This window comes from Sus scrofa, chromosome 9 (assembly GCF_000003025.6).
Source record: "Sus scrofa isolate TJ Tabasco breed Duroc chromosome 9, Sscrofa11.1, whole genome shotgun sequence".
Classification (NCBI taxonomy): domain Eukaryota; kingdom Metazoa; phylum Chordata; class Mammalia; order Artiodactyla; family Suidae; genus Sus; species Sus scrofa.
The window spans coordinates 73052433-73070659 of record NC_010451.4 but is presented as its reverse complement, the minus strand read 5'-3'; the positions used below and the strand labels follow the sequence as shown (position 1 = coordinate 73070659).

At 38.4% G+C, this 18227-nt stretch overlaps 1 protein-coding gene across 16 annotated transcripts in view; it reads left to right on the top strand.

The window, feature by feature from the left end:
* HEPACAM2 (HEPACAM family member 2) overlaps nt 1-18227 on the top strand; it is a 54594-nt gene that overhangs the window by 4213 nt on the left and 32154 nt on the right. For 8 of the 16 annotated variants that reach the window (XR_002347042.1, XR_002347044.1, XR_002347043.1 and 5 more), the window contains exons 2-3: nt 11020-11370; nt 15420-15704. Coding sequence is in view for 11 of the 16 variants with exons in the window: in XM_003357438.4 (XP_003357486.3) it covers nt 11070-11370; nt 15420-15704 (586 nt within the window). In the remaining 5 variants the exon portion in view is untranslated. Of the gene's footprint in view, nt 1-2307; nt 3277-10961; nt 11371-15419; nt 15705-18227 lie in introns of those variants that run through there. The other 8 variants (XR_002347041.1, XM_021102396.1, XM_021102388.1 and 5 more) reach the window with 6 other exon arrangements.

Here is an 18227-nt window from a genome sequence, read left to right as displayed (position 1 = left end):
TCAGCAAACTACAGCGTGATTTGAGAAATGGCAAAGAAGCCTTGCACCCACCCATCTCTCTCTCACATACACACATACATACACAGCCCCCCCCCACTCCTTTCATTGCTTGAAATTTAATCCCCATGCATATAGATTCGTTAAGTTAATCAGCTTTTCCACTTTAAATGCAAATATAATTAAGATCAATAAACAGTCTCTTGAGCAGTATGGTAAAGCAAAACCCCTGAGGAGGTTACAGGTGAGATATGAGATGTCGATGTGGGAAATTTCTTAGAATGATAAAACACCTTAGGCATTCCCGTTGTGGTGCAGTGGAAACGAATCTGACTAGCAACCATTAGGTTGTGGGGTTAATCACTGGCCTCACTCACTGGGCTAAGGATCCAGCGTTGCCCTGAGATGTGGTAACGGGTCGCAGACCTTGCTCGGGGTTGTGGCGTAGGCTGGCAGCTGCAGCTCCAATTAGACCCCTAGCCTGGGAATCTCCATATGCTACAAGTTCAGCCCTAAAAAGCAAAAACAAAACAAAAAGAAAAACACTTTAAACCACCTTTAATAATGATGTAAAAATTGAGAACAGTTGAAGTTATGTTTTAACATTATCTTATGTGGCTTCCTATGTAAACATCCTAAATTCTGAAATTATCCAGCAGGTACGATTTTATATCTACTGCCTGCCACTAGAGGGGGAAATGTCTTTTTTTTTTTTTTTTTTTTAAACTGTGTTCCAAGACATGAAAACATCACCTAATTCATTTTGGGGTTTTTGTCCTTTTTTTGTTTGTTTGTTTTTTTGTCTTTTGTTTTTTGGGTTTTTTGGGTGTTTTGTTTTGTTTTGTTTTGTTTTTGCTTTTTAGGGCCACACACGCGGTATACAGAGGTTCCCAGGCTAGGGAAAGAATCAGGGCTACAGCTGCCAGCCTATGCCATAGGCACGCAGCAATGCAGGATCCGAGCAGCGTCGGCGACCTACACCACAACTCACAGCAATGTCGGACCCTTAACCCACTGAGCGAGGGCGGGGATCGAACCCAAAACCTCATGGCTTCTAGTCAGATTCATTTCCGCTTCGCCACAACGGGAACTCCCATTTAGGCATTTTATTTATGTAACATCTATTATAACTTATGTCATAAAATAAAGGATATTTTAATATAAAACAATAGAAACAAAAAATATCAGAATAAAAATCAGTCTTCTAAACTGAGTGAATTTAACATTAAGAAAAACTCACTCCATCATCTTTGTTTTTCTCATTTTGCCTAGAACCCCAAAAATTTCATCATGAGCTAGCATTAGGTTTGAAAAACACTAGAAAAGAGCTTATTTAATAAAATCAATTAGAGTTTAATATTGATTTTTAAAATGTGAGGGGGAGTCTGTGCTATCTGTAGAATTTCAGTATTACCTTTCAGATCGAATTTTTTACAATCCAGTATTAAAATTTATGTACATTTATTAAGCATCAACTGAGAGTCAAAAGACATGGGCCAAGGAGCATTTGGGTTTTTTTTCTGGAGGAACAACTTAACAAAGGTACTAGTTAATCACTATACTAGGTCCATAAATGAATAAGACCAGTCTTTGTATTTGAGGAGCCCAGAGGAAAAATAAACATGCAATAAAATCAATTGAGGTTAATGAGATAAGTGCTGCTATCTCTAAATGGCATATACAAGATTTACAGATAGCACAGAGAAAGTTGTGGTATAATAATTACCTGGGGGGGAAGCTCTTATCATTTTTCTGAAGCTTGGAGAGGTCATAAAGTGACCTCTGAAGAGGCCTCAGGTTTTCCAACAGTCACCTATTTTCTTTGCCTGTAGGAGCACTTGTGGAAGCATTTGAAGCCATAGTGCAAAAAGTGTTTCAAAACTTGAATTCCAAAATAACCATCATTCTTTTTTTGACCTTCGATTACACTAAAGGAATAGTCTTCCTTGCCCTATTATCATTGAACTCAGTGAGCCTTTACTGTTAAAACATGATTTATATAAGGAATTTTTCTGGATTTAATGTAGATTTGGTTATATATTTTTATTTTTTATAGAAGACTTGGACTAGAACCTTGCTGTTGTAGATGAAATGAAATGTTAATATAGGAGTTCCCGTCGTGGCTCAGTGGTTAACAAATCCGACTAGGAACCACGAGGTTGCAGGTTCGATCCCTGGCCTTGCTCAGTGGGTTAAGGATCCTCCGTTGCTGTGGCTGTGGTATAGGCCTTCAGCTACAGCTCCGTTTAGACCCCTAGCCTGGGAACCTCCATGTGCCACGTGGGAGCGGCCCCAGAAAAGGCAAAAAGACCCCCCCCCCAAAAAAAAGAAAGAAAGAAATGTTAATTTATAACTTAGTAAATTAAGTGAAAGTGCACCAACTCCATGCTGCCATGGTGGTGAAAAGGCTGGACTGGAAATCTGTAACCCAGACAATATCGTCTCTGCGTCATTGGTTCACTTACTCTGTGCTTCAGCTGTGAAAATGTGGCCTCAGATAGTATCTGTTGGCATAGACTTTTCATTATAATCACGCACAGTCCATGATTCAGTGTCACTGGGAAACACACCTGTGGTTTGCTTTTAAAAATAGCATGAATCTGCAGATTCAATAAAACCATAGGATACATTTGTAACAGGAAATAATTCATAGAAAAATATATTTTTAAAGATACACAGTTGCTCTCTTTGGTATAACTTTTACATATTACTTGGTAATTTCATGGTGATCTATAACTATATGGCAGATAGGTGAAATTTTCATAGAAAGAATTTAATTTCAAAATTATGTCATAGTTTTGCATGATAGGAAGCCAGCTTTTGTTTTTCAGGAAATTTCACAATATGCTCTCATTTTAAAAGCATACTGTTTTTCTTTAAAGTCAACCCAAACCCCAAACTCAAAAGGACATTTTCGTTCATGTGATTATTAATAATTAAGAATAATTCATGAAATATGCTGCCAATTATTGATCATCACTAAGAAGCTGTTCTGAATGTCATAAGCCTGTATTCTTGCAGAGCACATAACAGGTGTTCCCACTCCCTGTGTCCTTTGTATACACATTCATTCTGTATTCAAATCACAGAAGCAAGAGGCAGGCTAGGGTCTGTTACCTCACCGCTAATTTCCCTGGCAAATAAACCAGCAGCTGCTGGTCCATGAACCAAGTTGCCACCAGGAACAGGGCACTGCATGCATGGGACAGGATGCTTTCATGGAGCCCCTCAGCAGCATGGTTGGGGTCTTTCAGTGCAAAGTATACCTCCTTCTCTTAGGTAAGTGCATTTTATCTACTTTTTAAAAAAAATTGTGGGCACAAGGTAAATATTTGCTTTAGGCTGTAGATTCATTCAGATAATTGAAGAACAGCTCAAAACCTTTTAAACAATAACATTTTGTTCCAGCAGAGAAGCAGGAACATTTAGGAGAAATGAGATTCAATAAATAGGTGGTTATTGTTTTGTTAGAACAACAGTTGTTGTCAATAGCACTCATTAAGAAAGTTAAAACATTCTAAAAACTTGTAAAAAGCAGTGTTTAGATATAGGTTTAATACTCTTTAATGCATTTTACTTTGGCAGGTAGTCTAATGTCTTGAATTTGTAACTGCTTATAGTGAAACTTAGTTTATGAAAATAGTTTATGGATGTTTTAGTTAAAGATATTGTGGCAGACTCTTAGCTCTGCCTGTGTTTTACCTGTCTTACGAAATGTGGGGAAAAGTGAGATTCCAAACTGACAAAAGACATATTATCCACAATAGGGGAAAATGTATTATTTCTCCAGTGCCTTTAGCCTTTCTCTTTGTCCAATGGCTAGTTCAATTAAATTTTTTTCTCTACCTTAATATTTTCGCCAAATTCTCTTTAAAGGAGTCTTTTTCCAGAATTCACACAGTTTTTGTCATTATTTTCACCAGATGTTCTCTTTCCATTCTTCTTATTTATCTGCATTAAAAGTCAAGTTGGTTTCTTGTTTTGTTTATATTCAATAGGTAGGAATTCAAATATGACTTTATTCCTTGAATTTTAAGAGCAAATTAGCTAAAGAACCAACTTAAGTTTAACATTCTTCAGTAGAGAACCTTGCACTCATGGGTATCTCATGGTATAGTTTTCATAGTAAATGTGAATGTTATTTAAATTATGTATTGCATATATAATAATTAATTATATATAATAAATGTTAAATATCTAATATTCATATTCCACACATTTGAAAAGTATAATTTGTAATTTTTTAAATGTTTGACTTTCCCCTAGCTCTGATTGTTGTTCCAGTGTTTATGTTGTCAAATTCAAGCCTATATAATATAGATTTCTAGTTCTTGAAATTTTTAGGAAAATTAAACAATTACCATAACTGGCTTTTTATCTTTGTGCATTTTTCTGGGCTTTCAAAGCATCCTGTGTGTCAGTGCCCCACTTAATTTTATAACAACAGGACTGCTGTCATTTCCTAAGTAATTTTTTTGTAATGGGCTTTAACAAGAACTTAGAGACAATTCATTTGAAGAATTCTACCAAAATAAAATTTAAAATACTTTAGAAAAATAGATAGCATGCTCATAAGTAGTTAAAGCAATTATTATCCCTTAAGACTTTCTTTCTTACACAAATTTAATTTTTTTCCATCAGTAGTATGTTGTAAAGACCATCAGTAATTTGAAATTTTTCTGTGTTTTAGAATATTGAGTATCAATTTTATTTTTTTCTTTTTAAAAAAATCTTTTAAAATTTTAGCCCCAAATGTAGTTTGTAAAGTCTATTCGAAGTACATCATCATAATTTCTATTTTCTCTAAAAGTTCAAGGGTTTGTTTTCAGTCAACAATAGTTGTGTTGTGCTTACTAATATCATACATGGTAATGGGAAAGTAAATGTCAACTATTTTGAGCTACAGTTAGAGGTCACTTTGTGAAGTCTGATGTTTACATTCAATACAGTGAAACTTGTTAAGGGAGTCTTTTGTTGCTGGAATATAGATAAATTTCACAATATGACAAGTGTTCCTAAACACTGGACATTCCTTTATTTTTTAATTTTTTAATTTTTTTTTATTTTTTGGTCTTTCTAAGGGTGCACCTGAGACATATGGAGGTTCCCAGGCTAGGGGTCTAATTGGAGCTGTAGCAGCTGGCCCACACCACAGCCGCAGCAACACCAGATCTGAGCCACATCTGCAATCTACACTGCAGCTCACAGCAGCTCCGGATCCTTACCCCACTGACTGGGGCCAGGGGTCGAACCCTCAACCTCATGGTTCCTCGTTGAACTCATTTCTGCTGTGCCACAACAGGAACTCCCTGGACATTCCTTTATAATGTCATTGTTTTATAGTTTAAGGGAGGCTCTAAAGTGGAAAGTATTGCTGTAATTTTGTATGTCAAACTTTCTTTTTCTTTTTTTTTTTTTTTTGGTCTTTTTGCCATTTCTTGGGCATATGGAGGTTCCCTGGCTAGGGGTCTAATCGGAGCTGTAGCTGCCGGCCTACACCACAGCCACAGCAACACCAGATCCTTAACCCACTGAGCAAGGTCAGGGATTGACCCCGAAAACTCATGGTTCCTAGTCAGATTCATTAACTACTGAGCCATGATGGGAACACCTGTGTGTCAGACTATTAATGGCATTATGAATGCTCTCCAGTTTAATATAGTGCCTTATGTGCAAAAAATCTAAGAGTTTACCTTTTTTATATTCAAAAAATAAGTATTAGTGTATCTAATAATAAAATTGATTTTTAAGTCCAAATTTCTTGAATATCAAAAGGAAATTAAAATTTAATTAATTTTATGTCTTTTTTTTTTCCTTAAAATTTATTTGTTCTTACCGAGGTTGACTTTCTAAAATCAATAATTTAGTTGTTTAGGTTTTCTCATACAACTGGAAAAGAGCACTTGAGGCTAATTTTTTTAAAATTAATAAACTATTGTTTTGACAGCGGAGATTCCTCACATATGTAGTGGGCAATAGAGCAATGGCAAAAGAGTATGTGTTCCTAAAATGTAGAAAAAGCATCCAGTTATCCGCTTATTCCCAAAGTTCACAACAAGTAAAGATTGCATCATTTCAATAGGTTCATGTCTAAAAAGATTTCAGTGGCTGAAATAAAAAAAAAATACAAAGAAAATTTCATTCCTCACTGATACACATACCTCGCTACCTATAATTTATCCAATAAAAAAGGTGTAGGCAGTCTAAGCAAATAGCTATTGTAACACCTGTGCTATCTCTCACTGTCATACATACATTTGAAAAAGCACACATTCTGAAAAAAAATTAAATGACATGATTTCATATCATTTTATAAGATAAGCATTGAATAAACTCAGAGACATTATTGAGGGTAATGTATTATTTATTACATGATGCAGTTTCTAAAATAGACCAAAGAACTAGCTCACTCCCCTTAATGATTATTATTGTAAATGCCACATAAAATGTTATTTTCTACCACAGAAATTTCATTTTTTTCCCAGGCTACAATATTTATATTGTATTTAATATTTTATTAAATAAAATTTCTTCCCCTCACTTCAGTCATAGACCCTCCAAGTAGTCTTTTCATACTTAAGTTGCAACATTCTGATTCAAGATTCAAAAGTTACCAACATTTCCCTGCCAGTCATGCTTACACTCCATGTAACAAAGTGCCTCCCAACCATTTTCAGAATATTACAATCTCAGTTAATCTTTTTTAATTCAATACACAAAAAAGTAGACTAAAAAGAGTTCCTCCCCTTTTTCCAAAAAGAAAAGAAAAAAGTAAATAAGGACTTCTGCAATGACTTTTCCAAATGCTTAGAACAGATTGACCAGAATTGCATTTGGGCCATCTATATCCACAACTCAGTCTAGCTGGTTTCGAGGTTGAGCTGTGAAATGTATTTAACTGACTGATAAGTCAATGACCAAATTGCTCACTTTCTGAGGCAACTACTGAGTTTTAGGTCAGTAGCTCTGAAGCTTTTCCGTGTGCCTTCTCAAGGTAATGGTGTGGACTGCCACCATCTCCCTTGATTCCTTGGCCAAAACCCCCCACAAAACTGCCACTTTATTCGAGGATATCCAGGGATTGACAACTTAGTAAGTTCACTAAAACCTGAGACTCAATACTTCAGAATTCTTTGGGCCTTCTCAAAATACAGGCCTTTCCTCTTTAGATGTGGGTAGCTATTACCCTGAGAAAGGCATCTCAAGATAACGAAGAACATAAAGAATAGAGGGAGGTCTTAGGCCTCATCTAATAAACTGAGGTCTAGAGAATTAAAATGACTTATCTAAGGTTACTTAACTGACTAATCACCATTTTATCCCAAGTATGTGTTCTGTTCTAAGACCTTGCGTTTCAGTGGACTTTTAACTTTCGCAAAGTATCACATTCAGAAATCTCTCTGCAGGTTTAGAGAATAAGTTCCTGAAATCTCTTATTTCCAGGGAATTTCCAGGTGATTAACTTAAGACTATATGAACAAGGGAGTCCAAGATCAAGAATGAGCCATGATAGCCTCAGAAATACTTCCATATTCACTAAAGTAAAAAAGGAAACAAGCAACATAATAAATACAGTGAAAATTATAGTTTACATATCTTAAGTTAGTAACGGTGGGTACTAAAAAACTAATTTTTATTTATTGTTTACCAGGAACTTATAGGAGCTTCCTATCACCAATTCAATGAAAGGCATGTAAATGCATGTTGTTTCATGTAGATAACACACAGTCCCCATTCAAATGCCCAATGTCTTTCTGTATCTATGACTTCAAAGCTTTGCTCCCTTCTACCAGTCTCTGCTTCATATTTCTCAGACATCATCAGTTTTTAAGTCCTAGATTTACTCTCTCATCTTCCTTTAACTCTCTTAGGATTTCCTTGCAGAAACCACTACTCATTTTCTGCAATCCACTTTATCTCCTCTTTTTCCTTCTTTCTCTAATAATTCAAATTAGAACAACTACAAATTTAACATTCTTGCACTTGCCAGAAAAGAAAATTCTCATACCTTTGTATCTCCTTTGCTACAGACCGTATCACTAAAATAAATGTTCAGGTACATCCCATTATCAGGAAAAAAAAATTACAAATCGATCGCAAATACACACAGAGACCAAGGAGACTGTAAGACACATTTATTTTTCCCATAGGGTCACCTTATTTTCTGCCTGTAGGATCAGTTTCGGTTAAACATCGAGACGTCCCTTCTCCCTCTAACCTCCTCTTGTCTTTCTCTTTGTCCTTTCCTCTCTTGGGTTCTTTGCTCTGATTGGTTTTGTTTTGTTATTAAGTTTTATTGAAATATTGATCTAAATTGATATAAGCTGATTTACAATATTGAGATAATTTATGCTGCACAACAAAGTGATTCACATATGTATACACACATTAATTCTTTGTCAGATTCTTTTACCATATAGATAATCACAGAATATTAGGTAGAGTTCCCTGTGTTATACAAGCAAGTCACTATTGGACAGTCATTTCATAGACCACCGTGTGCATATGCCAATCCCACACCTGCAATCCATCCCCCCCCCCAAACTTTGGTAACTGTAAGTTTGTTTTCAAAGTCCGTGAGTCTGTTTCTGTCCCACAAAAAGTTCATTTGTATTCTTTTTTAAGATTCCACATATAAGTGATGTCATATGGAAATCTTTGCTCTAACCTCCACCCTGGGAAAAAGAAATTTACTATTGATAGAACTTGATTCTCCACAGGAGCAGATCTACATCTTTCAGTTTCTCAAAAAAAACCATTGTACAAACAGACCTTTCTACCATTCCCTCCCTTTTATGACATGATTCAGATAAATTTTAAAAGGTCCCCTTCCTAGTAGAGATGAAAAAGGGGAAGCAATCATATTTACATTTTGTATATGACAAAGTTGAAATTCTAAGATATCTCTGTTTGTGCCCAAATTTCCATTTCTCCTCACCTGGGATTTTATTCCACCTTCACCTATCTTTATTCTGTTTCATCAGGCTTTCTTTTTCTAGGAATTCCCATTGTGGCTCAATGGAACCGAACCTGACTGGTATCCCTGAGGATGCCAGTTCAATCCCTGGCCTTACCAGTGGGTTAAGGATCCGGCATTGCCGTGAACTGTGACGCAGGTCACGGGTGCAGTTCGGATCTGGCATTGCTGTGGCTGTGGCTGTGGCATAGGCCGGCAGCTGTAGCTCTGATTCTATGCTAGCCTAGGAACTTCCATAAGCAGCATGTGCAGCCCTTTAAAAAGGAAAAAAAAAAAAAAAAAGATTTCTTTTTCTAGTGATCATTCCAATAGCTACAAACATACTGTTCAGCATCTACCCAAAGAAAAAAAGAAATTTAAAAAAACAACATTTTTCTGTTCCCTTTCACAGCAAAACTCCCCATAAGTGTTGTCTATACCACTGTCTCCAATTTCTTTTCCATTCTTTTTACCCCCTCACTATTTAAAAGACCTCACATTGAAATTCCTCCCATTCTCTACCTGACTGTTTCAAATGTTCATTGATGTAGGTACCATATTGTTCCCCTTTAAAATGAGGATTTTGAAATGAACTTTTGATTGGGATTCTCACTACGTAGTAACCTGAGCTAAGGACTTTCTTCTCATTTGCATATATATATAAATGCTAGATAAAGTAAAACAATATACAGTTCAAAGTAAAGGTGGAGAAATCTCTAGGTGCCAGAAACTAGGAAGAAACCCGCAGACATACCAGTGAGTGCCTGGACCCAAGCAAGCCAGGCAGGCAGGAAGCCTGGAGCAATGGCTATATCAGAGCTTCATGCCCCAAGACCCTCCAGGCCCCTCATTCTCTCCTAAGTGCACTTTAATCAGGCCTTAATGCCCAGTATGTCCTTTCAGTGTTGCTTCTTAGCTGTCTAATGGGCCTCTAAAATGAACATGTCCAAAACTGACTCCCAATCTTTCCCCCAGAATGTATCCTCATGGTCTTCCTCGTGATTAATTTATTAGATGCCCATTAATATGTGACAACTCGTCCTTCCAGTTGATCAGGTCAACAACCTTAGAATCACTCATGCCTCATCTTTGTTTCTTGTCTCCCACCCACACTGTGTACTCAGATCCTGTTAGCACCACCAGCCTTTTCTCACAATACCTTTTACTACCTCCCTTATCTGCAGCACAGTCATCTCTTGCCTCTTTTATGGCAATCACCTCCTAAATGGTCTCCCTACTCCTCTATTTCAGTCTGTCCCCGCAGCAGATAGAACACACCTAAAAAAAATTTTTTTGTTGTTTGAAAAGGAAGATCCCTATCCCTCTCTGCTCACAAAACTTCACTTGTGTCCCATCTCACTCAGAGTAAAATCACCAAAGTGTTTGCCAAGACCCCAAGGCATCGCTTGATCTTGCTCCTCTACCTTGCTGACCACGCTTTTCCTCCTCCATTCTGCTCTCTGTTCCTGCCTCCTGCTCTTCCTCAAACACACCAGCCAGATCCCAGCTACTGAGCAGGAATAACCAATCATGAATGATAATGGTTTGATGCCACTCTAATTAGGATGTTTGCTTTAGGCAAAGCTTTGGCTAAAGGTGAAAACTTCCAGTTATAGACTGTTAAGCCATTTCATAAACTGGGGGAAGATTCTTGAGAGGAAGTCGCCCCTCAACCACATAGTTGGATTAGGATATGATATGACTCAGATACAACCACAATTTCACATTTTTTAAAGGTTTCATTGGACTTTAGAACTAATAATCTTTCTCAGTTCTCCTTTTCCCATTATTCTTTAACAGTCGAAGATAATAACTTCTGCTTTTCCTTTTCAGCTTTCCTTTAAAGAGATCATGCAATCAACGTAGTCTTTGGGTGGAGTTTTTAACATGCAGGTCTCAGAGGCAAATATTTACTTGTACAGGTAACCGGTACTAGAATAGTCAGTACCTAGAAGCCTCTCTTCTTTGTAAAGGATTATCACCTGATCAGGTTCTCTCTGTATTGCCCCCTATAGATTGTGAAATGTGGCTCAGGGTCTTTATAGCCTTCCTTTCCTTTGTGGCAGGTGCTTGCTCAGGGCTGAAAGTGGCGGTGCCATCGCACACCGTCCATGGCATGAGGGGCCATGCTCTCTACCTCCCTGTGCACTATGGATTCCACACTCCGGCATCAGACATCCAGATCATATGGCTGTTTGAGAGAGCCCACACGATGCCCAAATACTTACTAGGCTCTGTGAACAAGTCTGTGGTTCCCGACCTGGAGTACCAACACAAATTCACCATGATGCCTCCCAATGCCTCTCTGCTCATCAACCCACTGCAGTTCACTGATGAAGGCAATTACATTGTCAAGGTCAACATTCAGGGAAATGGAACTCTGTCGGCTAGTCAGAAGATTCAAGTCACCGTTGATGGTAAGTCCACTGTAAGTGACGTGGGCAGCCAAGTAGCATGATAGCAATGGCTCAGGAGACTAGACTACCTGGGCTTTAGGTCTTGGCCCTGCAACTTTGGGCAAATGAATTAACCCCCAGAACCTCAACATCTCATGGCATGAATGATGTAAGCCACCTCATGAGGCTTTCTGTGGATTAAATAAGACATGTGTAAAGGATATGCACAGCGCTGAGCTAAAGGTAATCAGGCAGTAAGTAGAACCTCTTATTTGTTTGCCTGGAAACCACCAAATAAAGTTGCCTATATAAGGAGATGGAGAAAAGTTTATTTCTTGTTAGCAAAATGCACCTCGGGAAGAGCCCTATTTTTGTTACATAAATATATTTTTTCAATTTTAGTACACTATTTGGAGAAGGATGAGACTTGCTGAGTGATCATACTTAAGGAACAACAGATGTTGCTGGGAATGTCCTCTGAGGGAGAGTAGGGTTCAGCTAACTTTCAGACATTTATTTTCCTTATTGAAATATGTTGGTAGCATACCTTAAATGTACTATGTCCAAAGCCCAACTTCTGATTTTCCCCTCTACACCTATTTATTTAACAATATTCCTCCATTTTAACAGATGCCAACGTCATTCCATCAGTTGCTCAGGCCAAAACTTTGTCATCACCCTTGACTCCTTCTTTGTCTTATAACCCACCTCCAGTCTACCAGTAAAACTTGTCAGCTTTGACTTCAAAATGTGGATAGAGTTGAATCACTTCTTGCCACCCCCACTACCACCTCACTCAACCCCGTCAACTCCAGCCTAGACTGTCCTAACAGCCTGCTGCCCAGTCTCTGGCTTCTACTCTACCTCCTACAGCTCAAAACCCTATCATAGCTTCCTCTCTTACTCACAATCAAAGCCACAGTGCTGATGATGTCCCATAGGCCCAAGGAGATTCCCCCAACATACCCACTAACTCTCTGACTCCCATTTCCTACCTCTCTTCCCCTAAACTTACTCTGCTCTGACAACACTGGCCTTCTTGCTCTTCTTAGAACAGGCCAAACACACTCACCACACAGGGCCTTTGTACTTGACTATTCACTCTACCCAGATTGCTCTTCTCCTAGGATGGTTCCCTTGCCTACTTCCTTTGGTCTCAGCCAGTGTCACTTTATCTGTGAAGGCTTTTCTGACCACCTTATGTAAAGTATAACCTCACTCTCCAAACAGGAAGGGCGAGGAGGGGGAAGAGAGTTACTGTTTATCTTGAGTTCTGCTTTATTCTTTCCATAACACTGGACGTATCATATATTTTTATTTGTTTATTGTTTCTCTTCCCTGCCCACAATACAAGGTCCGTGGGAGCAGGGCTTTGTATCATTTGCTGCTTTATCCTCACTGCCTAAACCCTGATGCTGGCCATTATTCATAGGCAGTCAGTAATATATGCGTAGTAAATGAGTGGGAACTGGAGAGACTGCAGGGGAACAAAGACATGGGATGTGGCAGCAGACGCCTGGAGAACAACTTAGGGGAGAGAAAAGGAGGATGTGTTCATATCTTCATGAAATTCTCCTGGGTAGTATCCTCTCTCTCCCCCAAACTTTTAGCAGAATATCCATTACTTATTAATGTGTAGTAAATTGGATCCGTTTAGGGAAATGTGGCCAAAAGGTCTTTAACATTTTTTTATTGAAGTATAGTTGATTGACAATATGATATTAGTTTCAGATGAACAGTATAGTGATTCAAATTATATAGATTAAACCTATCTACAAAACAGAAGCAGAATCACAGAGAACAGACTTGTAGTTGCCAAGCGGGAGGGATAGAAATAAATCTAACAATTACAAAAAAATTTATAGTTATTATAAAATATTGGCTATAGGAGTTCCTGCCATAGTGTAGTGGGTTAAGAATCTGACTACAGCAGCTTGGGTCACTGTGGCGGTGCAAGTTGAATTCCGCTGGCCCAGCACAATGGCTTAAAGGATCTAGTGTTGTCACAGCTATGGCTCAGATTCAATCCCTGGCCCAGGAACTTCCATATGATGTGGGTGTGGCCATAAAATTAAAAATATATATATTGGGTATAGTCCCTGTACTGTACAATATATCCTTATAGCTTATTTATTTTACACACAGTAATTTTACCTCTTAATAACCTACTCCTATCTTGCCCCTTTCCCCTATAACTGAAAGGTCTTAATAGTAGTTTAGGGCCTAGGTAAAAAAAATCTTCTTGGGAAACTTCCACATCTGAGTTACCCGTAAAATGCAAGTGTATGATCATAATAACGATGTCTATTTTAATGATTGGTTCTCCTCATAGAGAACTTCAATATTGCCTATTTAACTAATCCCATACCCATATATTTCCACACATGGGCATATTTGAAATATAAGCTTTTTCTACATAATAAATGTACCTACCAATTCATTTTTCTTTTAAAATCAAAATAATGTAAACAAAAGCTGTTTCAAATCCTTTGTTCCCACCAGGGAATATAAAGGGTTAAACTGAGTGGACAGCTTGATTGCACCCATCTTCAGAAAGGCTGGAGGCTTCAGAACCAGTCAGCTCCCCTACAAGTTGCTTTCCAACCTCCTTTCTCCTTATCTTTCATTTTCTCTATCTTCTCTGGCATGAAGGATTAGGTCTTTATTTGATGCTCTAATGCATGTTTTCTGGTGTAAAAAAAAAAAAATGTGAGCATGAATCAAGACAGATTTACCTGAGAAGATGCAATTAAAGTTTGCATCTTAAACCCCAATTAAAACTTGATAGGAAATTGAAAGCTAAAATTGGAGCCAGCTGTCTGTTACTCATCTCTGTGTGTGTCCTGTAATCATGCGTAGGAGATTATCACAGGCTTTGGTTTGTTAAAGTGACTAACATGGTACAGTGACTAACATAATGTTGCAGTACAAATGCACAGCAATTAAAACATATAATTAGTTCACTTACATAGAAGGAAAAATAAATGGTGCAAATGTGATTCTCTAAAACTTTCTCTCACTCCCCCAAAAGTATAATATATATGAGCTTTGTATTTTGCAGATGGTGGCTGGGCATTTGAGCTCACCACTTCAATCTCAACCAGCTGCTCTTGGGATATTAGGACGAATTAATAGAGGGAAATAATTATGTGAACTTAGCCTTTGAGAGTATACCTTTATTGTGGAGAGAAAGCCCAATGAACAGGAAGAGATAAGGAAGCTGATGTTCTCTACCACTAATCACATTATCTATAAAGTAAAGGTTTTCATTAGAAAACCCTCGAAGAGGAAGTTCTAGAATCAGTTATCTCTGCAATCAATTTTTATATTTTATCATTTTGTATTTGCCATGACTTTTTTTGTTTGTTTGTTTGTTTGTTTTTTTGTCTTTTTAGAGCCACACCTTCAGCATATGGAGGTTCCCAGGCTAGGGGTCTAATCAGAGCTGTTGCTGCCAGCCTATGCCAGAGCCACAGCAACGCCAGATCCGAGCCACAGCTGCGACCTACACCACAGCTCACAGAAAAACCAGATCCTTAACCCACTGAGCAAGGCCAGGGATCAAACCCGCAACCTCAAGATTCATTTCCGCTGTGCCACGACAGGAACTCCTTGCCATGACTTCTTTATTCTCTTCATTAATTACCATTAAACTGTCTACATTTACAAAGTGCAAAACTTTGGAATCATTTCCTTAGGATTTAATATTTGAAAGACCTCATAGACATTTTTTTAAAATACTATTATTATTATCCTTGGTGACAAAAATCATTTCTATCTCTCTCTTTTTTTTGCTTTTTAGGGCTGCACCTGCAGCATATGAAAGTTCCCAGGCTAGGGGTTGAATCCGAGCTACAGCTGCCAGCCACAGGCATAGCCACAGCCACAGCCACAGCAACACAGGATCCGAGCTGCATCTTCGACCTATACCACAGCTCATGGCAACACCAGATCCTTAACCCACTGAGCAAGGCCAAGGATTGAACCCATATCCTCATGGACACTAGTTGGATTCATTTCCACTGCACTACAATGAGAACTCCCCATTTCTATCTCTTTTAATGTTGCAGATCCTGTCACGAAACCAGTGGTGCAGACTCAGCCTTCCTCTGGGGCTGTGGAGCATGTGGGAAACATGACCCTGACATGCCTCGTGGAAAGGGGCACCCGGCTGGTTTACCAGTGGCTAAAAAATGGGAGGCCTGTTCACACCAGCTCCACCACTTCCTTTTCTCTCCAAAACAACACCCTTCATATTGCTCCAGTGACGAAAGAAGACATTGGGAATTACAGTTGCCTGGTCAAGAACCCTGTCAGTGAGATGGAAAGTGACATCATTATGCCTACCATATATTGTAAGTTGTGGAGGTTTTTTAAATATACATGTGCATGTGTTTTCTTCTGGGAAGGCTTCATGAAAGTTGTCGCAGAGAATATCAACACCAGATGTTATTTGGTTTTTACCATTATTATGATGCTGTACTAGTAGTGATTATACTTCCTAGGCACTGTCTTGTCATGAAATGTAGTTACTTGAACAGCCCTGTTTCTTGAAAATCAAGTTGAGATACAGGTCAGGGGCCTTTTAGGATACGTTCTCTGACCTAGAACACTGGATGACTTTATTTCCAGTGCAAAGTAAAATCTCAATTTCAAGAATCCAGAACCATGCAGAAGACACTGACTTGTTCACTTCCAAGAAGAAAGCGTTGTTTATCATAAACTGGGAGAGGACTGTGCTCTGTAGCTGATGTCACAGGGAGAAAGAATGTTCTCAGGTTATGTATGAGTAGTGCAGCGCAGGGCGTGGCTATTCTCTCTGCCCATTTTCTCAGCTCCGTTTTTAGAGGCAGGGTGCAGAGAAGAGCACAGAGAAAATGTATGCGTGAGGATTTCAAGTTCCCAGAGAATCAGTAATTATTTCAGATTTAAATTTTCTTTGGTTCTTTTTGCTGTTGCTAGAGTTGCTATTATTATTGTTGTTTAATCTCAAAGTTAAGCTCACCAGATGTTTTAGTTCATGTCATATTATCATCACTAACCCAAGCAAGGTCTCTCTTTGTTTATTGTATTATTTTCCCCAGCCCCTTCTACGTCATAGCACCACCTCTGATATGTTTAACGCTTCATTCCAACTTCAGCTTTTCACAGGATTTCTCAGCCTCCCCACTAATGACATTTTGGCTGGACAACTCTTTGTTGTGTGGACTTGTCCTGTGCACTATAGGATGTTTAACAGCATCCCTGGTCAACATGCCAGTAAACACCTTCCCCTCCAGTTGTGACAACTAAAAATGTCTCTGGGCATGGCCATATGTCCCTGAATGCAGAGGAAAGAGTATGCAAAATCTCCCCTATTTGAGCCAATGGCTTATTACACTAGGAAGTCATCTGATCAGTTACCATTGAAGCTTAGCCGCATGTAACAAAATAAGTAAGGCATGACAAAGGAAAACTTCTCACCCCGTGAGGTGAGGGTGGAGGTTTCAGCTGATTAAACCACAAGGGTAGAATTAAGCTTTGTAAAAATATCTATTCACTCATCAAATATATCTGCATAATGCTCAAAAAGGCCCTAAAGCCTAGGGTTTAAGGGCTTAGGAGTAGACAGACCTAAGTGAAAAACCAGTTCTGTCATTACTCACGTGACCTTAAGAAGCCCCTTGACCTTTCTGAGCTTTACCTGTAAAATGGAGATTGTTGAAACTACTTCACCACATTGCTGTGGTTAAATTAAGTACTGTTTGAAAAACAGCCACTGACTGACATCAATCAAACATTGAGTTAATCGAGACAGTTGGTATTATCGGTACATCTGTATTCTATTTTCTTTTCTTTTTTCTTTTTTTTTTTTTTCTTTTTTTTTTTTTGGTCTTTTTGTCTTTTTAGGGCTGCACCTGCAGCATATGGAGGTTCCCAGGCTAGGGGTCTAATCGGAGCTATAGCTGCCAGCCTACACCACAGCCACAGCAATGCCAGATCCAAGCCAGGTCTGCAACCTGCATCACAGCCCACAGCAACACCAGATCCTTAACATGCTGAGAAAGGCCAGAGGTCAAACCCCCAACCTCATTGTTCCTAATAGGATTCGTTTCCGCTGCACCAGGACAGGAACTCCTATATTCTATTTTCTTCAGTCAAAAATTGAGAGAATCTTTTTGAGAAAGTGTGTTATTAACTCTTTGGTAAAAAGCACCAGCATGTGTATAAAATGTAGGGTATTTTTCAACTAGATCAAGCTTAGCAATAAAACTGAGCTCTAGAAATGGGGCAGGAAAAGCAACTTCTAGGAAGTGGAATGCATTACTGTGATACAGATATACAATATGGTATACAGCTATTTAGGTATATAGTGCCTAAGATCCTTCTTCCTCCTCAATCTTGGGAGTCAAATAGTACTTTAAATATCCCATATCAGCAATCTTATACTCTACAACAAGGGGTACATCTGCAGACATACAGAGTGTTACTGTAGAAGAGAGTAGAGTGGCTTTTGTAAAGAAGTTCAGGAACCTCAGTGCAAAACCATCAAAATTTAAGCTAAGAAAAATGGAACCACTGAATCTTGAAACTGGAAGCTATCCTGTATTTTAGCAGAAGTGAGAAAGTGTGACAATAAAATGTATGAGGTAAAATGTCATAGATACCATAGGGAAGCATACAAAGGAGCATGGTAACCAGACCTTCGAAGCCAGAAGGGCTGGCCTCAGACCCTGCCTCTATTACCTTACTTCTCTTGTGCCTCAGTTTCTTCATCTGTATAAAGAAATGGTGATAATGATAGTATCGACTTCATAGGGTTATTATTAGGATTAAATCTGTTACTATATGTAAATTGCTTAGAACAGTGACTGACCCATAGTAAATACTATGTAGCT